At 32.6% G+C, this 26643-nt stretch overlaps 2 protein-coding genes across 2 annotated transcripts; one reads left to right on the top strand and one right to left on the bottom strand.

The window, feature by feature from the left end:
- Positions 1–925: 925 nt before the first annotated feature.
- Positions 926–11012, top strand: RNEE/G (RNAse E/G-like protein). The gene is made up of 14 exons (XM_016311211.3): positions 926–1391; positions 2524–2627; positions 2971–3152; positions 3397–3649; positions 3740–4803; positions 4923–5240; positions 5371–5412; positions 6114–6238; positions 7050–7197; positions 7411–7483; positions 8120–8232; positions 8611–8730; positions 9093–9248; positions 10341–11012. Exons 1-14 carry the CDS (start codon positions 1237–1239, stop codon positions 10518–10520), a joined length of 3033 nt encoding a protein of 1010 aa, XP_016166697.1. The 5' UTR covers positions 926–1236; the 3' UTR covers positions 10521–11012.
- Positions 11013–17175: 6163 nt separating this feature from the next.
- On the bottom strand, positions 17176–19535 carry LOC107609150 (calcium ion-binding protein). Its single transcript, XM_016310997.3, has 2 exons — positions 19299–19535; positions 17176–19098 (listed from the first exon to the last, which is right to left on the bottom strand). The coding sequence occupies exon 2, from the start codon at positions 19059–19061 to the stop codon at positions 17352–17354; it is 1710 nt and encodes a 569-aa protein (XP_016166483.1). The 5' UTR covers positions 19062–19098; positions 19299–19535; the 3' UTR covers positions 17176–17351.
- Between the last annotated feature and the right edge of the window lie 7108 nt (positions 19536–26643).

Raw genomic sequence — 26643 nt, 5'->3', positions numbered from 1 at the left:
TAAAAAGTAAAAACATGATGACATTTAAGTGATGACTAAAATGCATTGCTATCAAACCATGTAGTTATTTTCTTTAATTTTATTGAACTATAAGAAAATTTGAAATCATAAAATACTATTCTATTTGTTTTAAAATATATATAAAAAAAAGTTGATATTTTCAATATAAGAGTTTATTTCTAATATCAAAATATCATTGATTAATATTTTCAATAGCATCTTTTACTTAATTTGTAAAGTCTCTTAGGATTTTGAGTAAATTTTTAAAATTTTGGTAATTCTATAAACTATAATTCATTTTTTATGATACAACGTTAATTTTTTTTATTTATTTATAGAATTGTTTGCATTATGAATATTTATGAGAATAAATGATAGTTTATGAATAAAGAATTTATTCAGATAAAGATATCTAAAACTTTTTTTTTAAATATATTTTTTAGTAATTAAAATTTAACACATATAATCGATTAAATCGTGTCATTTTTATTAAAATTAGACCAGACAAATTAATTTGACCGAAAAAATAGTGAATTAAACTTTGAACTAATCTAAATTAATATTATATTTTTTTATAAAAAATAACTATAATACCCTTATTATAAAAAATAACTAAAATATTCCTATTATATATATTAATTTTGAGAATTTTAAATTCTAATGTTTTACTTCTCTGTCGTTATAAACTTAGAATTTTTAGGGTTTTTAAAATATATATATATATATATATATATATATATATATATGAAATAAAAGTATTTTAGTTATTTTTTTATAAAAAATAATATTAATTTAGACTGATTTAAAATTTAATGTTAAATTTTAATTATTAAAAAATATCTTAAAAAAAAAGACATTGTAAACGTCTATATTTGAGTGAATAAATAAAAATATAAAATATATAAATAAACAACTCACAGAAGGCGCCAAGTAAACCATTATCTTCAGGGTATATGAGAGTATCAGGTATCAGGTATCAGGTATCAGCAAAGAGCATAGCACCCCGTCCCCAGCACCACTACCATTTCCTTATCTTAGTATGTTATCCATTGAGACATAGCATTTCATAACAATAACAACACCAACACTTAAAGGAACACTTTTTGCTTTACCCTTTCGAAGCTTCAATCCTCCGCGACCCCCAAGTGATGAAATTGCACGCTCTAACTCTCATATATCACCTCTTGTGCCCACTGTAGCACTTTTTACCCAAGTGGGGGGTTTCATGTTGTTTTCATGGAGCTCATTGCTGAACTTGGTTTGATGCACCATCACCATCATCATCATCATCATCATCATCTTCACTACCGCCACCAGCACCTTTTTCGCTGTGCTAGTAGTCCTTTTTTCTATACCCCTTTTGTGTTTCCTCCAAAGAGGTTCCTCTCACTGTAAGTTTTTTTTTTTTCTTTCTACACACCACCTGTTTGATGTGTTGTCTCTGAGGGGGTGTGTCATTGTTTTTTTGATAATTATTGCTGTGCTCTTTCTGAATTTCCCTTGATTATATATTTGTATCGTGGGATGGTATATCAATTCATGTTGTGATGCCTTGTGCATTTTGATGTTATTATCAATCTCTTGCATGTTGTATAGAAGCTTTCTCTATTTCTTCCAGATTATGAGGAATACTGTAGCTCAGCCTATATTGGAATGGTTTGTGTTTAGTTTCCAGCACAAGGTTTATGCAATCTTTGCACAATAGTGTTTTGTGGGAGGTTTACATGATTTTTACCCGAGAGGGAATTATTACTTTCCTATGCATGTATGAGATGGAAATGTGGAAAACTGAGAGGAGAGACAATATGGGGCTAGATGAAAAGGGTTTAGATTTTCACTCATAGTTGCTTGGTTAAGGGTGGAAAACGAATTTGAATTAACTTTGTTCTATATGGAGTTCCTGATTTGGAATGTAAACGTCTTGTGCTTTCCCTTTCAACATTACTGCAATTTTGTAGTACGAAGCAATTTGAAGTGTTTTCCACACTTGATTTTTTGCACTTTTCATGTCCCGCCTACTCAAACATGCGTATTTTTTGTTGTAGTTAGTTTGCTATGGAAAAAAAAAAGGGAAAAGAAAAAGAATATTGTGATGGATGTATTTTAAGAGAGGCTTTCCTTTATAGTTGATAGAAATTGATGCTCATTGCAATCTCACCATCTTAGATATTTGGATAGTTATAAGCTTTAGATTCTACATGTGTTGAATTAGAGTTGGTCTCATTGTTTATATTTCATCATATGATTAATGTGTTGAAAGAAAGCAGTGCTCTTGGTTACTAAAATTCATTACCTGTGTCACATCACTCATAATTTTGGCTGAGAACAGCAAATAGTTATGTTGACCACTTGGTAGTTAATTTAATCCATATACCCGATATATGGTTTACATTAAGAACTGAATGTAGTTTAGGGTGACCTACACTCTTGACATATGGACGCTCTTTATAGCGTCAACACCCTGCTCCTTTTTTTTCTTTTGTTAGATCTTGGTTGTGCTTATATATCATATTATTTGGACAGGGACATATGCCATCCCATACCACTGCATGGCGTATACAGGATCATATACTGTATGAAGAATCACAAATCAGTGAGAAGATTAACAGCCTTGCCAGCATCAAAAGGTAATTCAATCATAATTTTTCCTACAAGGAGTTTACGGATATATATCAGTGGAATCTATTTTGTGTTTGGCTTGTCACAGAATCACAGGGTCACGATTCCGATTATGTGCTTCATGTTAAGATATTGTACTTTTGCAATCATAGGATTTGCAATATAAACCACTAGGTGCTTTACTCTATATAATGGAAGGGTACTGTATTTATACATGTTTGCGGACTAACAAATAAGGGATCTAACAGCCTTATGGATTCCGTGTGGGTGCAGCATCTGCCTTTCTGCATTTATGTGTGATTTCTCCTCAGCATAGAATGAATATTGAATCTTGACAATCTGATATCTCAGGGAAGCAAACCAAAAATGTTGATGAACTATGCAAGATTATTTGGACTGTAGAAGCTGATTTAGAAGATGGTCACCTTCTGTACATAACCGGTGACCCAGCTGTATTGGGCTGCTGGAAACCAAAGAAAGCTGTTCTAATGTCTCCTACGGAACATGCAAATATATGGAAAGCTGAATTTGAGGTAATTTAACTGTTTAATCCTGTTTATTTTTTTTTTCTGCTTTTGTGTCAGTAGAAATGTCTGAGATTTGTTGCAACAATAATGGTGAGTTTTAATTGCCACTAAGTTTTGTATCGTCCAGATCAATGCCCCTTGTGTTTATATATAGGTTTATATGAAACTACAATCTTCTTAAAATCTGAATGAAAATTGAAATGCATATTTTTCATGAGTTAGTAACTCGATTGTAACTTTGTGCTCACAGATTGCTTCGGGCTTGAACTTCAAATATAATTATTTCATTAAGGGAAAATCAAAATCCTCAAGCAATGTTATTTGGAAGCCAGGACCAGCATTCTCTCTGTCAGTACCCCTTACATTCCTTGGTGAAAATAAAGTTATGGTGAGGGATGTGTGGATTAGGACTAGTTCCCATATGTCTTCAGCTCATACTTGGTTCCCCTGGATAGAGGAAACATATTTCCCAGAGCATCCATCTAGTCATTTACCAGTCAAAGGTACTTCTACATCTTTTTGCAATACTATAAATATATTGGATTTTGCAAATATGTTTTCTGAACACTCAAATGCTTCCAGTGGTTTGACAGATGATGGAGAGATTGTGAGTCTCTTTAAAAATGACGTGTTAAAGTCAGATATATTCAGTTTGGAAGATCAATTGTACTACGATGATGACAATATGGACATGGAGAGCATGGATGATGAGGATTCACATTCTACTAATATTCTTTCTGAGAATTACCAGCCTCTGGAGGAACCCTGGCTACTCCTTTCACCCCGTTTTTCTGTCTCTAAGGATAGAAAGGAATCCAATGAAGTTGAAACTGATAACACTGTAGAAGAGCCAGTGAAGTTGGTTGATACAGAAAAATTATTGCCTGAAGACAGTACTAATGTAACTTCAAAAGATCCTGTTTCTACTGTTATACTTATTAACTCTTCAATATGTACTATGCAAAGAATTGCAGTATTGGAAAATGATAAATTGGTTGAGTTATTATTGGAACCTGTCAAGAGTAATGTGCAGTGTGACAGTGTATATGTTGGGGTAGTCTCAAAACTTGTTCCTCATATGGGTGGGGCTTTTGTGAATATTGGGAGTTCTAGACCTGCCCTTATGGACATTAAGCAAAACAGGGAGCCATTTATATTCCCACCATTTCGTCAAAAGACGAAGAAGCAAAAACTTGATATCAAGGATAAAAATGATCATGAGTCTCATGATGCTGATGTCTCTGATGGAATATCAGACATCTATTGTGAGGATGGTTGCTTAAAATCTGTACACAATGCCTATGATGAGCATGAAGGAGAGGATGATTTTTATATTACAGAAGTTCTTAAGGAAAATGTGAATGGTAGCTTGATTGATGATGAAGTAGAAGCTGACTTTGAGGATGACCTAGAGGGAAGTGAAATCCATATAGACGAAACTAGCAACAGCCTTCTTGGTTTTGGCATGAATGGTTCAGTCAACTCTCATATATTACAAACGAAAGATACAGAGAAAGCAGTTCATGTGGCTTCTGAAGAAAACAAATGGATCAAAGTTCGCAAGGGAACCAAAATCATTGTCCAAGTTGTTAAAGAGGGCCTTGGTACTAAGGGTCCCACTCTGACGGCTTATCCTAAACTAAGAAGTAGATTCTGGGTATGTGTATTTTTATGCATTCACCTTCTGTAAAGCTTGATTCTATAGCATTCTTGTTCTTTCTCATAATTTTTTTTTATCATTTCATGTATTGCTTAATTAAACTCTTTCACCTGCAGGTGTTGATTGCACGTTGTGATAAAATAGGAGTCTCCAAAAAGATCTCTGGTGTTGAGCGAACAAGGTTGAAAGTTATTGCAAAGACACTGCAGCCTAAGGGTTTTGGTCTCACTTTAAGAACTGTTGCTGCTGGTCATTCTTTAGAAGAGCTGCACAAAGACTTGGAAGGTTTGCTCTCAACATGGAAAAATATAGTCGAACATGCAAAATCTGCTGCTCTTGCTGCGGATGAAGGTGTGGAAGGAGCTGTTCCTGTTATTTTACACCGGGCAATGGGTCAGACTCTCTCAGTGGTTCAGGATTATTTCAATGAAAATGTTAGTTATGTTGCTAATTTTATGTCACTTTCCAAAAGATCTTATAGCTTTTTAATTGTATCTATGTATATCAGAAAGAAAGTCCAGGTTAGCACTCTGTATCCTGAATACATTTTATGATATACTTCAGGTTAACAGGATGGTGGTTGACTCTCCAAGAACATTTCATGAGGTAATTATTCAGCTAATTGCAGAATGTTAAGTTTCCATGTAGCAGACCAGTTTGTGCATTTAAACAAAATTGGCTTTTTCTACCTCCATTGATAGAGGTAATCTAGAAGAGTTGAGTAATTCTCTGCTACCAATAGTTTGCAAACCCAAATGTAGGATAGGCTGTCCTAGATTGGTCTGTCATCAATTGCCAGTCAAAGCCTGGAAAACGAGAAGAACTCTATCATTAGTATGCTACTTCTATATTAGTATGCTGAACCAGTTGTTTTAATCTTATAATGCTACTTCTATATTGTTAGAGATATAACTATTTATATGGCTCCTCCTATCAACTTAGCTTTTGGGATAAATGGTTTCATGAGCTTCTATTACCAAAAGGTTTAGAGTTCGATATTTGTTATCCCCAAAAAAAGAAATTCAACATAAGGCAAACTACAAAGGAAAAAAAAAAGGGTTTATGCATAATCATGCTTCAAACCCAATAGTGGCTTTTGCTAAGGGGTGTGTTAGAGATATAACTATACATATGCCTCCTTTTATCAGCTTAACTTTTGAGATAAGTGTTTTCATGACGTATATGAATAGTAATATCTTTTGCGTTGCAATTTGCAACACTTGTATTGGTGACTAATATAAGATTCAGCATAAAACGGATATGATAATTCTGATTTGCTGATTTTGACCTTTTCCGTTGAGCCTCAGGTGACCAATTACCTGCAGGAAATGGCCCCTGATCTATGTGATCGAGTAGAGCTGTATGATAAAAAGGTTCCCCTTTTTGATGAATTCAACATTGAGGGAGAGATTGACAATATCCTTAAGAAAAGGTGAAATATTGTTACTTCTCTTCTTACTTAATATTAATCATCATGTGTGGCTTCTAGTGTGTTATTGTTTATTCTCTTTCCTTCCCATCTTCTAGATATGTATTTTGACTCATCATATGAAACTAACCTAGTGACATACAATATTCTAGAGGATTATTTGGGAAATTTTTAAGCTGATGATAAAAAGTAATGGATGTTAATCATGTAATTACTGGTTTTATATGAGAAAAATCATAACTGAGTTTTGTCAATAGCCAAATACAACTGCTGAAGAAAATTTGGTTTTGATTTCTAATGAACCTCCTTATTTGAAGGGCGCTGCAGTACTATAGCTTTGTAGCTATAGTTTTAATCTAATATTTATTTAATTTTTCATTACTTTAAGTCTTTTATCAAACTGAACAACTGCAGTTCAGAGGATACGACTTTCAAAAAACTCAACAAATAAACCATAAAAATATGCAAGAGTAGCCTTCTAAGTTCCAGACTTCAAGTCATGTGGATTCCTCTTTTAAGAAAATATTCAGAAACAACAAAGGCAGAACTCTATAGCAAGTGAGTTTATAGAGAGTAAAAAAAAGTTCTTTTATTTCAAAATGATCAATTGAAAAAGTGTCTTTCCTGCCTTTAAATTTCTCCTTTCTTGAATTACTTTTCAGTGGAATATTATAAGAAACGAAAGCGAAAGCCCAAACCTTGATCGACATTCTCTTAGCCAATATTCTTATATAAAATGACAAATGTCAACTGATCTAGGCATCCTTGAAAAGCTTAATGATAACATTTCTAACTTGTATTGATCATTTTATAGGGTTCCACTTGCTAATGGAGGTTCTTTAATCATTGAACAAACTGAGGCATTAGTTTCTATTGATGTGAATGGAGGACATGGGATGTTTGGTCATGGAACATCACAGCAGAAAGCTATTTTAGATGTCAACCTTGCAGCTGCAAAACGAGTATGTTAGATGTCATTCTATTAATTATTATTTATCTGTACTTCACAAATGCTTTAGGATGATTGACAGTACATTAACACTTGTGGCACAGAGATTTAGATAATTCTATATTTACATTGAAAAAGAATATAGGATTTCTTTTCCTTTTATCTTGAGACATTATTTCGCATAAACTCTGCAATTCAAGCTCTTAATTAAAACAATGTATTATAGATTGCAAGGGAGTTGCGATTACGGGACATTGGAGGGATCATTGTAGTAGATTTCATTGACATGACAGATGAAGGTAAATAGAAATCTCCCACTTTTTGTGCAATGGAATTATACAGCAAGTCATACAAGCTACGAGATCTCAAATATACTTTAGAATATATTTAATATCACTGATTTGAGTACAAAAATCATTGCCTAAAATATTTCTGTCTGCTTAATCTTTTTTTTTTTTGTTGTGCCTCACTGCACAATTTGCGAACTTATTCTGTAGGTCATGAATGTGTAATTCATATATGCATAATTCTGGATTGTCATAGTGTTTCACATAGTGTTTCAAATTTGTAAGCAAATGGAAAACCAATGTAAGGGGAAATATTTTGCTGGGAAAAAAAGAAGTAAATTGACACTAGTAGTTGGTTGACCTAAGCTTTGCATTTCAGTATGTGGTTGCCCTTATACCACAAAAAACAGACATTGGGTTATTTTGGGACTTTCTAGTTAAAATGTTACTAATGCTACAAGAGATATAAAGTTTTTTCAACTGTTGCTCTCACAACATATTTTCATGGAGTGATATTTTCAAATTTCAAGTAAAGCAATGATATTTAGATTAAAGATGTTCACCTTTTGTGCCACTCGGAATTGGCATTTCCTGTTGTTAATGTAGTCCATACAAATAAATATTTCTTGAATTTGCAATCTTTATCAGCAAATAAAAGATTGGTATACGAAGAAGTCAAGAAAGCTGTTGAGAGAGACAAATCCATGGTGAAAGTCTCTGAATTGTCAAGACATGGACTCATGGAAATAACACGAAAGAGGGTATGCCGTTGTATTTTAGTGTACCATGATGATGATTCTACTTTGATGTTGCCACTATGCCATAGTTGATTTTTCAAAAAGGAAAAATAATTGACAAATTTAGAAATAGATAGATCGTTTCATGATTCTTCCAATGATTTATTATGGCTTTATTTAATTTCTCAATCAATGTGACAACTTCACTTCATTTGTGTTATTTTACTGAACATGATCCTTTCTAGTTGCCTCAAATCCAAAAAAGAAAACAACTATGGTTTGAAAAAGAATAATGCATAGATTACAACTTTTCAACGTTCATTGTCCTCTGATTCTGAATTTCTGATTATTGTTTTATTCAAGGTTATTAAAATAATTTAAGGCTTTACTGATGTTTGGCAGGTTCGACCAAGTGTGACATTCATGATTAGCGAACCATGTGCTTGTTGCCATGCCACAGGCAGGGTTGAAGCTTTAGAGACATCCTTCTCCAAAATTGAACAACAAATCTGTCGGTTTATTGTAAGTAGACATTTTCAATCCGAAAATTATGTTTCAGCCGTAAGATGATGCAAAAAGAAACAGAAAGAGAATTAAAAAAAAAACTTTCAAAAGCTCTAATTTATATTATAATTCCTTGAGCACCTGGAATCAACTAGGTTTATGTTTTCTGTCAGATGGATTTCGGCATCTCCTTATGAATTTGTCTTGGTGCATGTCACTTGTTGTAATATTTTATCTTTGTACTATTTCTCCTTATAGTTACTGGCGAATCATCAATCATTTATTTAGATTTTAACAATGTTTTATCCACTTCCCTTAATCTTGTTAGCTTGTTATCCTTGTAGTGAGTGTGGTTTCTTGTTTCTACTGTGATATCTCAGGCAACATTGGACATTAAGGCAGACAGTATAAGCCCCAAGTCATGGCCAAAATTTATTCTGAGAGTTGACCATCATATGTGTGAGTACTTAACTTCAGGGAAAAAGACAAGGCTTGCAACATTGAGTAGTTCCCTCAAAGTCTGGATTCTTTTAAAGGTACAAATGATCAACAAATTTCTTTTTAATAATTTTTTAAGCTTACTTTATTAAATAACCTGCTATTGCTTAAGGAAATGGATTTACATCACAAAGTGTGGGAGGAATCCCCTCACTGCCCACTATTTACAAAACAAAACATCTTGTCTTTTGTTTATTACTTTAGTGCCGGTTATTTATACAAAATTGATTCGATGAAGATAAATGGGGTGAGTTTCAGCAAAATGGTAATGTTGCATTGTGACATCTGGTCTGGGTTTAAAGTCTTGACCCAAAATAAGTTTCAACATGGAAATATAACATGTCTCTGAAAGGGTGCAAAACTAACTATGAAGCTGGAGAGTAACCTTTTAAGGTATACGAACAAGCGCTTAAATGGCAATGACTTAACCCCAAGTTGATCATGCAAGGTTTCAAATGAGAGCCTGTAGGCAATACTTGTGACATGAAAAACTGGCAGCCGTACAATCCTTTTTGAAATAAGGGGACAAGTATGTAGAGTCACTGAATTGCACATATGTTTAGGCAAGGTAGTTTAGGTTTGATTCTGTACTAGATATACATTTAATGATGCATGTACCCTCCATGAAGCAAAGAGGGGAGGACGGCCCTTGGCACAATAGTAACGTTGCTGCCTTGTGATCCGAAGGTTACAGGTTTAAATTCTTCTGAAAGGGGAGTGAACTCTTTGACCCGACTAGGCAGGTGGCTCGTGCACTTGCTCACTCTTTTAATGAGAAACGGGTGGTGAATTTTTTTAATTTTCAGAAGTTACAAGCCACTATATCTGAATTAAAATTCATCAATTTAAGTGGATACGAGCAGGCTGCAATCTGATGGGGGTTCATCTACAGTTTTAAGTCAGAAACTCTTTGAAGGATTAGGAATTAAAAAGCTTTTAGTTGGATTTTTTATTTGATGGGCCATTTCTTTTCCCTTTGTTCCATCTATGATATTTGTGGTAAATCCTATTAAATATGGTTTTGGGTGAGATAAAGAACTGCTTTGCTTGCCATTGATGTATCAATTATTTTCAGATACATATATAACATTGCTGAAGATTACATTGACAGGCTGTTTTTAATCCTTCAGGTTGCTAGAGGGTTCACGAGAGGAGCATTCGAGGTTAAACCATTTATAGATGACAAAGGAGAGAAAAACCAGCATCAAGCTCCAATTTCAATGCTGAGATCCTCAAAGGCCAGTACCAAAAAACCTGGCCAAAAGTTGACAATTGTTCCAGTTAAGAAATCAAAAGCTAGGGGAAAATAAATATCCCTTTTTTCCCCTGGGGTGGTTCTTGAAACAGGCTTATTCTTCCCCTTTGTATACATTTTTTTTGTTTATGCTATATATATCATGTTAGGATGAAGAAAACTGCAGCTGCAGGTCGAAGATCGTAAACAGATTTGATTAGACCTTTGAGGGTGAAGTTACAGGGAACAGCTTTGAGGCAGACATATACCATCCACTTGTGAGAAAATTTTGGTTGTAAATTGCAATTTGTAACGGTTCATTTCATGAGTAGTTTCTAGCCAAAGTAGGCATTCACTTCACTAGTTATCTACAAAAATAATGAGAAGATTAACTAGCAGTCTGAGTAAGGATATTATTTTTTAAAAAATTAAGAAAAAAAATCAGATTTTGTTCAGGGGCTGCTGGCTTTCTTCATAATGAACAATAGCTTGAGCAGAGTCATTCAATGGAATGGCGTTTGTAAATTTGTATAACCTACGAAACTGGAAGACCAGTTACCCTGTCAATGTTTTCTGTGCCACCTTTTTGTACATTAGTCTTTCAATTTCTCACAATTTTATGGTAATGTATAACTTCTCTGTCCTCTCATAACTATTGGTCTATTTGTCACGGCCTTAGACATACTCCAACGCTACCGTGTCGGCACTCAGATTTATTCAACCTCTTGAGCTAAGACCAAGTCAGCCTAACCCTCAATACTTAGTAAGAAAGCTAAGAATACAAGAGAACACAAGAGAAAGGAAGCTTTGAAGCTTTGGTGAAAGAACACTTTATTGTGACATATTGCTCCAATAACGTTAGTATTACCGGTCACACAATGCTGAATATCCGCCTCTTTCTTTCTTTTTTTTTTTTAATTTTTTAGTTGATTGATTAATACCGACCAATTGAAATAAACAAATACCCTGCTTGCCGCAAAAAATCAAATACGAAAATTTAGTTTGGTAAAGTTTTTATTTTTTAAAATGTAGTTTATAAAAGTTGATTTTTAAAATGAGGTAACTATCAAATTGGTACCCGAAAGATTCTGACGCTGACCAAATGGTACTTGGCTTTTCTTATTGACAAAATAGTCCCTAAAAGATTTTAAAATTTGACAAGCGTGTCCCCAAGTTCGCCGGAGCAAATCTCCGTCAAGCAGAATGCTAAAGTGGCCACCGTAACCTGGCAAACCACCCCCAAACCCTAATCCCTCCCTCCCCAGCGCATACTCCCCCTCCCTCTCCCTCCCCATTGCAACCCCCCTCCCCTCTCCCTCCCCAACGCACACTCCCCTCCCTCCCTCTCCCTCTCCATCGCAACCCTCCCCCTACCCAATGCACACTCCCTCCCCATCGCAGCCCCCTTCCCTCTCCCTCCCCATCGCAGCCCCCTTCCCTCTCCCTCCCCATCGCACCCCCTCCCCAATGCACATTCCCCCCTCCCTTCCTCCACTACCACTCGCAGCAACAACCACCTCAACATCAACAGCAACAACAACAGCAGCAACTCCAACGCACACTTTTCTCTCCTTCCTATCGCAGCAACAACCTCAACAGCAATAGCAACTTCAACGGCAAGAGCACTATCAAGGACTATTGCCACCACCATCGGAGCGACAACAAGGCCTGGAATAGCCGCATCTCCTCAGCCCCTCAGCCTTTCTCTCTTTCTCTCTTTATATTTATATATGTAGGTTATGTGTTTGTGTAAATGTCTGTGTGTGTGAATAGATATTGTTATTGTTATGGTCCTCCGATAAGAGAAGAAAGGAATGAGGGAAAAGAGAGAAGGAGGAACAAGCAAGGTTAGGTTTTGAATGTGCAGGTTCTTCTATTGGTTCTGTTTTGGGTTCTGATGGTGTTGTTTCTGCTGTTATTGAGGCTTCTGCTGCTGCAATTGGGGAGGGAGAAGGAAGGAGGTAGTGTGCGTTGGAGAGGGGGCTGCAATGGGGAAGGAGACGGAAGGGGGGCTGCGATGGGGAGGGAGTGTGCATTGGGTAGGGGGTTGCGATGGAGAGGGAGGGGGGAGTGTGCATTGGGGAGGGAGAGGAAAGGGGGCTGCGATGGGGAGGAGGGATTAGGGTTTGGGGGTGGTTTGCCAAGTTACGGCGGCTACGTTAGCATTGTGCTTGCCGGAGATTTGCTCCGGCGAGTTTGAGGACACGCTTCTCAAATTTTAAAACTTTTTAAGGACTATTTTGTCAATAGTAAAAGTCAGGTACCATTTTGTCAGCGTCAAAATCTTTCGGGTACCGATTTGGTATTTACCTCTTTTTAAAATATAATTTTTTTAAGGTTTAATTACTCTGTTGGTTCCTATAGTTTTACAAAATTTTCAATTAGATCCCTATACTTTTTTTCCTTTTAATTGGATTCCTGCACAAATTTTTTTTTTCAATTAAATCCTTACCGTAACAAAAGCGTTTGATTTAACGGAATATTCTATTCCTAAATTGAATATTCTCTCAATTTTTTTAAATTCATAAATTATGTCTCCCTTTTTATTTTGAGAGAGACAAAATTAACCCTTTACTCTTCCTCCACATTTCCGTCTCCCTCCTCTACACCAGCCTCTCTCTCTTACCTTCGTTCTCACCATTTTCGTTCTATCAGAAAAGAAACCAGAACAACCAGCTCCTTCTCTACCCTTCCCTATTCTTCTTCTTTGTCTTCAGTGTCTTTCTCATTATAGGGACGATCGTGGCCGACTGGATTTGACAGCCATAGTCGGAGACAGAAGCTCTGAAATGTCGCCATTATTTGGATTTTAGACATAGATTCGCATTTCTGCAGAGCCTAGGAACTGAAATCGGGAAGCTTTTTCCGTCTCATGCGACAGGGAAACCAGATTTAGGTGAGAAACTAAACAAAGTTAATCAGAGCTGGAACTGGGTGCGTTTGATTCTCCTCATTGCAACCTTGCAGCGATGAATCCAATTTTGATGTTCGTTTCTATCTGCTGGCTATAGCTTCTCTGATTCATCTCTTTTTCTCTCCTTCCTTACGTTTTCTTCTTCTGCAGGAAATCGAAAACTCGCTTGTTTATTTTCTTCGGTTGCGGTAGTTCCAGAAGGAATTGATTGTTCCTCAAGTGTAAGTTTACGGTGAGAGACATTGATTTTCATTCCCCTTTTCTGTATTTACAACTTCTTCTTTCACCTCCTTGTTCGATTTTTTCACATTGTCTTGGTTTCAGAATTGGGGGAAAACAATTCGAACTTGGAGGCTCCGATTTTCAATGTAAAACTGGATTACCAAAAATGTTTCAATAATATCTGCACCTCCCTCATTTGTTTGCCATCGTCCATCTTTCGATGCTGACTCAGTGAAGGACTAATATCAAGTATTTAAGAATTAGCTGTGATTACTCTTTACCTGTGGTGTTTGTTATATTTTCTTATCTTTTGTGTAGCCAGTTAATTGATCAACATAGTTAATGATATTTTAGATATGATGATATTTTAACCTTTCTTCTTCATCTTGGTGTCCCATTTTAATCTCTTTATTTTTTAGGAAGAATTGATTGACTGAGATTGGGAATAAGGAGAAGCTGAATGTTTTAGGAGTGTTCTATTCGTATTGTGTTATTTTTTTTCAGTTTTTTTCAGTTCCTGACTCTCAAGCTGTGAATTCTTAAGTTGTGTGAATTTGTAGTTCAGTTTCAGTTTTGCTTAATTATTTGCAACTTCTGTTTATTTCTCAAATTATATTCTAAATTTATATTCTAAATTTTGTTGATGGCTATGATCCATGGATTCTTCAAAATTAAGGATGTATTGTATTGCACTCGTATCTTTCAAAGAGTATTTGAGCCAAGGGAATTGGAGTTTTTGGGTTTGACCGATAGTGAGCAGAATGCCATGAATGGGATAAGTTTTCTTCTCTCTTTTACCTAATTATGAATCAAAGCTTTGTAGCTCTAATTGCATGTAACATAGCTCCTTAGAAGGGCTAATAGTTGGATTAATTTCTGCTTTATAAATTTAGTTTCTTGACGTTTTTGGTGCTTGGAAGAATGTGTTTATACATGAGAAGTGGCAACTGAAGCCTAAGGATTTTGCATTCTTAGGTGGTAAGGTCCTAAACCTTTAGATAACCGTTGAACAAAATTGTGGCTAGCCATTGATTTGAAGTCCTATCTCTAGTCTTATGCTTCTGTTTGGGAGATTGATAAACTTAGAAAGGTATTGATTTCAAGTTTTGCTCTGCCTCTGACATAATCTGTAGTTGTGAACGTGCAAATTACCTTAAAAATTTAATACTAGAGTATGTTTGGTTGGAGGATAAAAATGGGTTAAAATTTTTCAGGATGATCTGAAGAACTATAATTATTCTGATCCTAAATGTGGCATGAATACACTGTTTTCAATTAAGATTTAAATGTTTCTTGTTTAGTTCAAAAATATGTTCTCTGCCTTTATTTCAGAATGCTTTGGTGTTGGTTTGTGATTGTAGGTGGTCCAAAAGTAGCATGTGCTGGTTGTGCTGGCTTTGCGACATTCTCAGTCATTATAGAGAAGTTCTTAGACAGACATGAGTAGCTACCTATTGAATTGAAGTCACCCAATTTTGCATTCATTAGGCATAGCATGGATTTTCATAGTGATAATCTTTTGCCCATTTGCTAAAGGGCGCACACAAAATTGTAGTATTTTATTTTACATCGATTATTGCTTATTTGTATACAATATCAATTGGTGGATGCATTCCTCCAATTCCAAACTAGATGTAAGTATGCTCTTAAGTATTAATGTAAAGTTTATTATGTTGTCATTACTTTTGTGTGCATTCTTCTTTTGGTAGCTCCAATTCCAATTCCATTCTTTTTTTTTTTAGGTTCTTAAGATAAGGTATTTTGAAAGTAAAAAAAAAAAAAAAGTACTTTTGGTATAATTTGTATATAAATAAGTAAAAGAATGATAGTAACAAAATAAAAGGGATTATATAGGAATATTTTTCATGTCTTAGAATCATTGAATAGGGATTATAGGAATATCTTTCATTGAATATTTATAGTTTTACTGAATTTTCAATTAAGTCCTTATATTTTTTTTCTTTTCAATTAGGTCCATAAGGGTATAAAAATAATTTCACAATCCACTAACATTTTTTTGACGTTTAACGTTAGTAGGGACTAAATTGAAAAAAAATTAACGTATAGGGACTCAATTAAAAGGAAAAAAAGTATAGGGACCTAATTGAAAATTTTGCGAAACTATAGAGACCAATAGAGTAATTAAACTTTTTTTTAAAGTTGTAACATATATGTTTAGTAAATTAAATTAAAAATAATTTTTAATAAGCATAAGCAATAATAATCATGTTTGGTAAAATAATTTTTAAAATTTAAAAATATTATAATAATGTACGAGATTATATTAAACTTTTTAATTTTAATAAGTACAAGTTAATTTTAAAAAATTCTATCTTTGATGTTTTCAAAAGTACGATATCTTTTAAAAAATTCTATCTTTGATGTTTTCAAAAAAAGTACGATACTTTTTAAAAATTGTAAGTATAAGCATATTGTCTTTTTAATTTATCAAAAATAAAATAAAAAATTTGTATTTTTAGAAAGCTTTTCCAAACCAAGACGAAGTCTTTTGCTTTTGGTTCATGTTGTCAAGTTTTCTTGGTTTATTTTTCGTAAATGTATTGTCCCTTTTCATAGTGTCCAAAGGAGTAAAGAGAGTTATCAAGAGAGCAATTATTTTGTTAAAATACTTATTTTGTTATCAAGAGACTTTTCCATACTAATTAATGATCTAAGAATAATGTTCATAAAAACAACATCAAACATTTTACTTTTTTTTTTTTGTTGGGGGATTCAACTTTATTCATAACTAGATCTAATTATATGTTGCTTAAGGTTATACCACTTTTAGATCTTTGCTTTCTTTCGAGGTAGATAATCGAGTTCGAATTATCTTTTGGAAGGACCCCACTTAGTGAGAGATTCCTCTTCTAGTTTAACTTTTCTTCGTCGACGTAATTTATGAAATTTCCCTATATAATTTAGTATTTTTGTTGGGATGGAGCTTGGTGCTTGCATCTACTTTGTGGAAGCCTATTACCAAAAACAAAGCCACAAGATCTTTTTGTCCTTTTGAATGTTTAGCTTTATTCTTATCAATGGCCCAGTTTTCTTATAAATAAATCAAAAGATTGACATCAATAGTGAAAAGAGTAGTTTGATGAAAATTGATGTTTTGTGTGCATTTAAGTTCACCTAAGTATACCCCTTAAGATTTCCTTTTAGTATTATAGTGAAAGCTTAACTAACACATGATTTTCTACATAATCATCAACCTACCCTGCCTGTACCCACCACAAACCTTAGCCAAATATTGAAAAGATATATGTCATAATGGTAACAAGAATACTACTATATATCCTTAGTTTCTATGTTGTCTTTTATGATAAAAGATTTTTCCAAAAAACCATTCAAATCATTGAATATCCAGAGAATCGGTATGGATTTAGCAAGAGGAAAAGGAATGAAAATATGATAAACTTATATAAAACAAAGGATTTACTTTGTATCTATTCAATATAAATAAAAAAATACTATAGTAGTATAAACGAGTTTGACCATTTACGTGACACTTAAACTTCTCAGATGAAAGATTTAGGCACCAAAAAGACTTCAATCTAGATCTATAGAGTCAACGAAAGAAGGTGAAAAGGACTTCAAAAATCTCCAAGTAGAAAAGTAAACACTACTCTTACAATACAAAACGTTTTTACTCCTCATTGCTAGGGACTAGTAACTGTGGTTACAAACTCTCAAATTCAACACAAATAGCAACTAAAAGTACAAGTATATCTCAACCAAAACATTGGAATCTCAAGTTTCTCAGATATTTTAGTTTGTTTGAACATTACAGGTATTGATACCATCCTTGCAATCACTGGTCAAATCGTTGAAAGTTTCAATCTGCTTTTTACCTCTCAAGAAAACTTCTGTATCAATGGAGACTCTCATGTAACCATCGAATTCTACCGGAACACCGTTATTGAGCTTTGTCGTATCTGAGTTCCATTCACTGGTTTCATCCCAAAGATCCTTATATTCATCAAGAAAATGAGTGGTATACTTATCTTTCAGGGGATCAAAGAAGGAAGTATCGGGTTCATTTGTTGCAATGTAAAGGTGCCTTCCATCGTCAATCTTGTCCCGCAAGGTTGAGAGAAGTGCGTCCGGGGAGGTATGCGCATCAAGATTTGGCCAAAGCTCTTTGTTCCTCGCCTTTTCCCCTCTCACAATATGAACAGCATCATAGTCCCAGTTCAACCTTGAAGCTATTGCGGACACTATATCCATCAACCTCTTCGATTTCCATATCAAATGCCACGGCCTTTTAACGACGGATTCTGTCTCTCCCTCACAGACCCTGTACCAATAGTTATCCGGTTCAACTTCACCGAACTTTCTCATGATCAAAGAATCCTTCACTTCCTTGAGCTTCATCGGTGTGATTTTGTAATCCTCCACAAGATGAAGACCCATCCCATCCTTTTCGTGCCACTTATTCCAATCTGTCCAAAACTGTTCCTTGTCCAACACAGATGCTGCCTCCTTTAAATGCTCAAAATCAAAGTAAAATCTGAAATCTTTGCCTTCCTCGTCCTTCTTCGACGAAGTGTAAATCGAAGATAGGCAAATGCTCAAATCCATAACCAATGTTCGATTTAGGTACTGAGCTTCCCCAAGAGCACACAAGAAACTCCATAAGTAATGATTCATGCTCTTACACCGATCTCCACCTCCAACATATATCAGGTATTTACCATGACTAAATGAACTCTCAGACTCAACCACGGGGAGGCTGTCATTAACATTAGTCTCACCAAAAACAGGTAATGCAGTCACCTGATCCACCTTTGGTGGAGCCTTCTCAAGCCCAGGTTTCTGATTCTTCTTCCTCTTCCTAGCATTTAACCCACTATGATATTCACCAATGCTAACAATGCTAAGCGAGCAATTCTCGGCCCTCTGAATAACAAACCTCCTATAATCCTTATAAAATGCAGCAGCCTTCCCTTCCTTTGGCCTGAACCGCCATGCCATATCACAAGTACTATCATTAGAGCCAGGAACCGCTTTCCCGAACCGGTAGAAATGGATATCCTTAAACTTCTCAATTGTGGCCCTCATCAACATATGAAAAACCTCAGGGTCCCTACAATCAATAGGGCCAGTGGTCTCACATTCAGAGGCCACGGTAGCAGCCTCGCCCCCGGATTCAGCATTAGCCGAGTTATTAACATCCTCCATGTTAATAATCGAGCCAAAAACAGTCTCGTTGGCAGCAACAAAATCCTCCCCGGTCTTAACAACAGTGTTATCGGACTTGAAAGTGGCATTGGATTCAGAAGTGAGGAATGTGGTGATCTTGGTTGAAGGGTGGAACAAAGGGTCCTCAGGTTCATAAGTTGCAGCAATAATTGTGAAAACCAAAACCCCAACAACAAAGACAGAGAAACAAACATTCCCAATCATGGCCAATGCACTGTGACCCAAATTCTCTGGCCTGAAGCTTCCAGGTCTGGAAAACACAGACCTACCCAACATTTCTAATGCCTAAAAGATCAACCCCAATATATGTATCCTACACAAAAATCAACAAACAAGAATACCAAATTAACTAAAATTCAAGAATATAGCACCCAAAGGTTCAAAGTTCTCATTTTTTATTTTGTTTACGCAATGAAGAGGAACAAGAAGTAATGGATCTGAAAAAAGCTAAAAAGAGAGAAACATTTTAATCTCGAAATTTGCAAGATCTGAATGCAGATTATGGTGACTAACCTGTTTAGTGTTGCTACCTTGAAAGACGAAGAATGGAGCAAAAGCGCATCACTGAAATCTATCGCGCTGTGTTATGTGGCTCACTCACTCACACGCATAAGGTCAAGGTCCCTTGCCTTCATGAGCTGTGTCTTCTTCTTAAGCTCAAAATCAGATCTTTATAGATCTAACATTAAAGATAAAAAAATGGTCATAGAAAACAAAAATGAAACGCTCGCTTTATACTTTATAGTAAAATAATTAAATTTGGATACTCTAAATTTTAAATTCGTATTTTAGAAGATAAAATGTAATCTTTTATTCTTGAATGGTTTCTCTCTCATATTTATTTTTGGTCTTACCTATAAAATAAATGGTGAAAAATCACACTTTACTCTTTAAAGTAAAATTCAAACTTTAGAGAATCCAAATCTAAAATAATTATCAACATTCTTTTATATGCACCAAAATCATTAAATCACTTTCTAAAACCAACTATTATATATATATATATATATATATATATATATATATATATATATATATATATATATATATATATATATATTAAAATATAAAATATATCTTAAAAATAAATTAAATTATACACATATTTATATATAATAATTATTTTTAATAATTAATTTTAATATATAAATAATATTTTTAAATAACTAAATAATGACTTAAAAACCAAATCAGTGTTCAAATGAAAATCAACTTATTTAGTATAAAATCACAAGATATAGAATTTGAATTGTTTAAACAACTAAAAATATTACGTAAACACAAATAATTAATCATAAAACTAATTATATTTTTAAATTGTTTTCCATATATAATTTATATTTAATAATTAACTTTTACTATATACGTACCATAGTTATTAAACATCCCATGTCTTCAATTTTCATAGAAAGTGTGTAATGTAATATATTTTACAGTTTTTTATACACCAAAAATTGAATTTAGTTGTTAGAATTTAAATTTAATGACTTAAAATTATTTAATATAAAATCTGGACATATTTAAATGTAATACTTTCAACTTGATTTTTTTTTTCTTTTTATATCAAAAAATTGATTTAACTATCATTTAATCAAAACTTGATTATGTGTTTAACACGACTCAAACTGGTTTCTAAGCTAAAATTATTGCTAAGACTACAAAAAAGGTAAAATTATTGCTACTTGCTAATTCAATTGTAAATACAAATTTTAAATTTATTAATGGAAACGTTAGTACCAGAAGAAATCAAACTGACATTGGACATGAGTCACATTAACTAGATTTTGATGAATTTAGTAATTTACTTTCAACTGTTGTTTTACGCTAATTAAGCCCAATAATTTTCAATACTAAAATACATGTTAGGAAAAAAATTAAATTAAAAAGTGTGTGAAGAGAGTAAGATAGAGCAGTGAGCGAAATGCGCACCATGGAGACATGGAGGCATTGGGATTTGGAACAATGAATCTAAAGGTAAACAAAAATATTACGATTATAGTTAAGGAAACTTTTCACATGTACTTTCTGGAATATGGCTATTCCATTGTTTGGTACCAACCAGATTTAATATAAAAAAATATAAATGGTCTAGATTTAAGAAAAAAAATTTTGTGGACATTCACAAAGAAAGTGTATGGTGGGTATGCAACCATTATATCCTTTGGACAGTTTATTTAATTTGAAAATATCTTTTTTTGTTCAAGTTGACTTCAAACTAGTTTGGGTAGATAACTAGATATATTATATATTTTAAAATTTAAAGCTGGATCATTGGATGAGTTAAGTTGATAATTTTGTTATAATTTTTTTTTATATAAAAAATGAGCTTACATATTTGCTTAATAAAAAAAGTTATTGAATAGAAAATGATACTATTTTAGTAAATAAGTGTTATTAATTTGTTTCATTAGAAAAAAAATAAATATGATATATTGACTGGAATTGTCACTAAATATATTTTTAATTTAATTAATTGAATGTAAAATGAATTTAAATAAATATATTTTCTTTAAATGCATAGAACAATAAATAGGATAATTTTAATACTAGTATAAATTAAATTTAATTGCTCAAGTAAGCATCACTGTAATAATATTAATAAAAATTTGTGCATAAATAATATTACTTATATTTTAATTTTATTGACTAAACTCATTTTAAAGTATGAGTATTAAATTTATTGTGCTAAATTTTTAAGAATAATATAGAATTTGACAATAAATTATTTTTACCTAATATTCATTAATTAAAGAAATAAAATTTATTAAAATTTTTTTAATTAATTAATTAATGATAAGCCTTAGGAAAAAAACTAATATCATTATTCTTGTTAACTAAATTATAATATAGGATAGTGGATAGTTTTGAGCAGAAATTGTCAAAAAATTACATAGAAATTAACAATGGATAAGTAACAAGGAATTGATGGAAAAAATAAATAATAATTTTGTGCATTGTTAACATTATTAGTGAGAAATATTTATTAAGAAATATAAAATATTAAATCTTTAATTAACATTTTAAGTGAAAAATATATGTAGTCAAGTTAAAAAAAAAAAATCAGAACTAGACTCGCGAATTTTTTTAGTTGCCTACGGTATTTTTTAACCCGAGACTAAGGATTAATTTATTACATATCTGAACTCTATTTAAGGATTTATCATTGGCCAATAGATTGTTGCATACACAAGGCAAGATTCAAACCTACGACACATACTTATAAACTCGCAAATTTTGTAAAGCTATAATGAATTAATTTTTTTGTATATAAGAAACTATTTAATTAAAAAAATTAAAATTAATATTAAATCTATTTTCGTTAAATTATATTAACTAATTCCTTGCACTTTTAAATTAAGGATAACTACTTATACTACTTATAATTGATTAGATGAAAAATTTTAGAATCATAATTGTGCTAAATTAATATTCTTTTGATCGAGTATTTTCTTTTATTTTGTTTTATGATAAAATTTAGTTTAACATTTTAAAAATAATGATAATTCTTATCAAAGAAATGAATTATCACGCATGAACTTTTTTTTTTGTGATTTTTTAGAATTTATTTAGAGTAATCATTCTTTAATTTAGATTTTAATAAATATTATTATTATTTTTTTTTCATATCTTATGATAATTAAGAAAAATAAACGAAATGAAAAAGATCTTAATAGTAGTAAATTAAAGATGGACAAAAAAAAATATTGAATGGTGAAAATATGCCAATTTCACTATTAAGATGTATGTACAATATTTCTTACTTATATTTAGTTTTTTAACATAATAATATGTAGTTTCACCTTTAATATTTTATAAATAAATAGATAAATAAAAGTAAAGAAACAGAAAAATTAAAAACGAATGAAAAAAATAAAAGTTGAAAGAAAAATTATGTTTAATTATAGAGATCTATTTAACATTTATCATTAGTTTTTTTTTTTCTTTTATTTCTCTTTGTTTTCTAATTTAAAATAATATAGTAAAAGTGAAATTTCAATAATATAATATAAAAATACTTTTAAAGCGATATATATGTTATATTTAAATACTATTATATAAGAAAAAAATAATTATATGTAAAAAAAATATGATTATCTTTTTATTTAGCTTATCTATACTTATTAAAGAAAAATAATATTAATATGAAATACATTGAATAATCTAAGAAAAATAAGTATTTGTTTGGATTGAATTTTTTTTGAAAAAAGTACTTTTTAAAATAATAAAATATTTTTATTAAATTTTAAATATATTTAAATACATTTAAAAGAAAAAAATTTACTAACAAATCAAATTATTTGATTTTGTTAAAAACAAATAATAGTTTGATTTTAAAAAACAGAAGTAAAATAAGTTTTAATTATTTTCTTTACTAGAAATATCATTTATCATAATTAATAATTATAATTTATACCTTTAAAAATAAAAAATAAATTAATCAAATAAATGAAGAAATAAATTGTAGCAACATAATGTTATCATGTTTGCAAATATTAAATTTAAGTCTTTATAAATTTAATAATTTATCATGTATCATGTATGAAATAAGATAAAAGTTTATCATTTTAATTTTTTTCAATTAAAATAAATGTGTCAATTATATAAATTATAACTTCTCAAATTAAGAAATAATATATAAAATAGATAAATAATTATTTAATCAATATAAAATAACATGATATATATAATTTTTGGAATAAAAGAAAATGTTATTTCTTTTAATAAATTTGTTAATTTTTATACGTTTACTTTAAACTACTGTAAGTAATTTTTGTTTTAAATATCTTCTAAATAATTTTTTTTTTACGAGACTTCACAAACAATATAACTTATAATAAATAAAGAAATAAAATTTCTGTACAAATGTACATGATTTGACTGTGTAAGTTTCTTCAAGCTAAGTCTATTACTTTTTTGTCTTTTATTCTTTATGATTGAAGGGTTATATCCGTCTTTTTATGAATAGTTACGAGATAAATCAATTTATAACTTAATGGTACATAGAACATTGAAATTTCAATAAAGTAAGCGAAATACTTAAATATTTTCTAATAATTAATACTAAAAATTAATTATTATATATTTTTATATAATAATATTATATTATTTAATTTATTTTTAATATATATTTTATATAAATAATTAATTTAGAATGGTGCTTCAAATAAAAGTATGAGAGTAAGTATTCCTGATACTCTATAATCTATCTATGTCTAATGTAAGGCGGGATAAAGTTAGACAACCTCATATTAAAAAAGATCCACAGATTTAGAATTGGGAAACGTATCTCCGATTGGAGAGTATAATTTCGAAAAATGAATTATTTCATATGTTCAAGTGGATATGAAGGATAAATGACATCTATTTGGCACGTAAGGAGAAGTATGGCCGGATCCATCTGTTTGCTTTTATCAGATATACTACAAAAGGAGGTGCATTAAAGGCCATCAAGGAGATGAATGGAATGCGATTAAGGAGCAAAGAGATCTTTGTGGGTGAGGCTAAGTACAGGAGGAGGATTGATGTCCGGGGAAAAACCACTACACACGATGAAGATGTCAGGAAGTCTCCTGATGAAAAACAAGAAAAAATCAAAGAAAAGAATATTGAGGTGAACGAGAAAGAGAGAGTTGTCTTGGAACACCATAGAAGTGAAGAACTAGAAATTCAGAGGGAACCGTTGGAGGTAGGATGGGATGCGATGGTAATGATGCCACATGGATTACGGGAGGCAGAGCATGACAAGGATAGAAAGGTATTTGCTGTTGAGGATTTAGATGAGTGGCATGAGGGTTTTTTTGAAAACGCGAACGGATAATCCTTTGATGTATCTGGCAGTTATGGTGAGTGCGGAATCTATGAGATCTCAAACAATCAGCAACGAAGCAATTTCTGAAAGAATAGAGACTTAGAAATACGGGGATAAACGGAAAGAAAGGGTTGATCTGGTGTTGAACAAAAGTTCAGTTGGGGCTGAGTTGAAGCATATAAGGCCCAATATGTTAGTGGGGTATGGCGGCGAAGTGGCTGTGTGGTGTGACAGAGAGTATGTCATTATGCGTTTTAAAATGGCCTCCTTGCTGACTGCCGCGGGCGACGATGACGAGAGGGGCGTGGCTAGTCATGGAGTTTGCGTGGTTGATGCCACGGTGAACAGCGCCAACGAGACAGATATAGGAGCAGTGTGGAAGTCAGCTGCTAGTGGCGGATGTGATAATGTCCGCGCTGAACTTGATGGCGTGGAGGGCAGGGAGGAGCGTGAAGCCCCTTATACACCTGACGAGTAGAATCAAGCTGGAAAAGAGATTGGCGGAGGTGCGGAAAATTGTTCGAACAGCACAGCGGAAAAAAATATTCCACCAGGTGTAGTTAATGAGATCCACGCTAGTTTGGATGAGAGTGGTAAGCAGCATGTTGGCATATGTCAGATGAGGGGTGATGCAGTGAAAGATTCAGATTTAGAGGATGAGAATACAATGGTGTAGAAGATTGGGTTGGATGATGAAAGGGCTGTAAGGAACTTGGAAGATTCGGAGGACTCAGAGTAGGATGCAGACGGTGAAACTAATCAAGATGAACACGAAGGAAGTTGGGATAAAGATTGGCTGAAAATAGAGTTGCTTGGGATTTGGCTGTCAAATCAGGAGCTGTTTTATATGACGAGGATGAGGACATTATGGCTATTCTCCAAGCTCAGAATGAAGCATTGGCACAAAAAAGAAGGCAAGCAAAACAGAAAGAGAAAGCAAGAAGGTGCTGCCCTAAAAACCGAAATAAGGTGTGTAATAAAGTTTTTAAATGATTTTAGTTTGTGGAATATGAGGGGTTTAGGGGGTGTTGGAAAGTGAAAAATGGTAAAAAATTTAAGAGTAAAAATAATGTGAATATATTAGGATTGATAGAGACAAAGAAGGAGGTGATTTCTAAGTTTGATGTAGTGCAATTTTGGGGTAATGATGTGGTGAGTTTGGAATTTGTGTGATCGGAAGGTGCTTCTGGAGGTTTATTAATAATGTGGGATGTTATGATGTTTAGGTTGAGTAATTGTTACAAAGGGGAGAGATGGTTGTGTATAGAAGGGGAATTGACAAACAATAATTTTATTTGTGCTGTTTGCTTGGTGTATGGTGCGCATACAAGGGAAGAGAAGCTTACTGTGTGAGAAGAGTTGAGTTTTTTATCGGAAATATGCTAGGTTCCTCTTTGCTATATGAGTGTCTTCAATGAGGTTGTAAGTGGATATAGGTACGTGGTTTAGGGGGGTCAATCGTGCAGTCAAATTAATAGAATATTGGTGAATTTGGTTTCATTATTATCATTTGGAGCACTTTGTTGAAAAAGAATGACAGAATTTTCAGGAATCAAGAATAAGGTGTTGCAGAAGTAGTTAACAGGTCGATTAAGAGTTACAAAGAGTGGAGTGATATTTGATCTTTTGAGTTGTTGATGGCTTTTGTCAAAGATAATTAAAAATTAACTTATTTTATCTGTTTAGTACTTTTCTGTTGAGATATTGATGCTCTATCTTATTGTGTTGAACTTTTTATTTTAAAAAAAAATTTTAATAATTAATTTTTTATATATACAGGACATAGTTATAACCTAAACAATCGACGCGAACATGTAAAGCAGTGGCGCAATGCGCAACTATCGCCGGTGCCCATGGAAATGAATATTTTTCTTTTTCTTTTGGTCGAAATATGGATTATTAATTGACATTGATTTATTGATGTCACAGTAATAGTCATGGACATGGACATGCGTATCCTGCTTAAGATAATGGCAAATAATCAAATAGAATATATATTGGTCACCGACAGTGGCATCATGGTAAATTTAGATGTTAATTTTTTATCAT

This window comes from Arachis ipaensis, chromosome B7, assembly GCF_059453495.1.
Source record: "Arachis ipaensis isolate K30076 ecotype BB chromosome B7, ASM5945349v1, whole genome shotgun sequence".
Taxonomy (NCBI): domain Eukaryota; kingdom Viridiplantae; phylum Streptophyta; class Magnoliopsida; order Fabales; family Fabaceae; genus Arachis; species Arachis ipaensis.
The sequence above is the reverse complement of the archived record's forward strand: the minus strand, read 5'-3'. Positions and strand labels throughout refer to the sequence as shown.

What these genes read in the sequence shown, in the direction of transcription:
- RNEE/G (XM_016311211.3), top strand. Translation starts at nt 1,237, where the DNA reads ATGGAGCTCATTGCTGAACTTGGTTTGATGCACCATCACCATCATCAT. An exon ending in CCAAAGAGGTTCCTCTCACT is followed by an intron (nt 1,392 to 2,523) that starts GTAAGTTTTTTT and finishes TTATTTGGACAG; the next exon opens with GGACATATGCCATCCCATAC. An exon ending in AAGTCTGGATTCTTTTAAAG is followed by an intron (nt 9,249 to 10,340) that starts GTACAAATGATC and finishes TTAATCCTTCAG; the next exon opens with GTTGCTAGAGGGTTCACGAG.
- LOC107609150 (XM_016310997.3), bottom strand. Translation starts at nt 19,061, where the DNA reads ATGTTGGGTAGGTCTGTGTTTTCCAGACCTGGAAGCTTCAGGCCAGAG.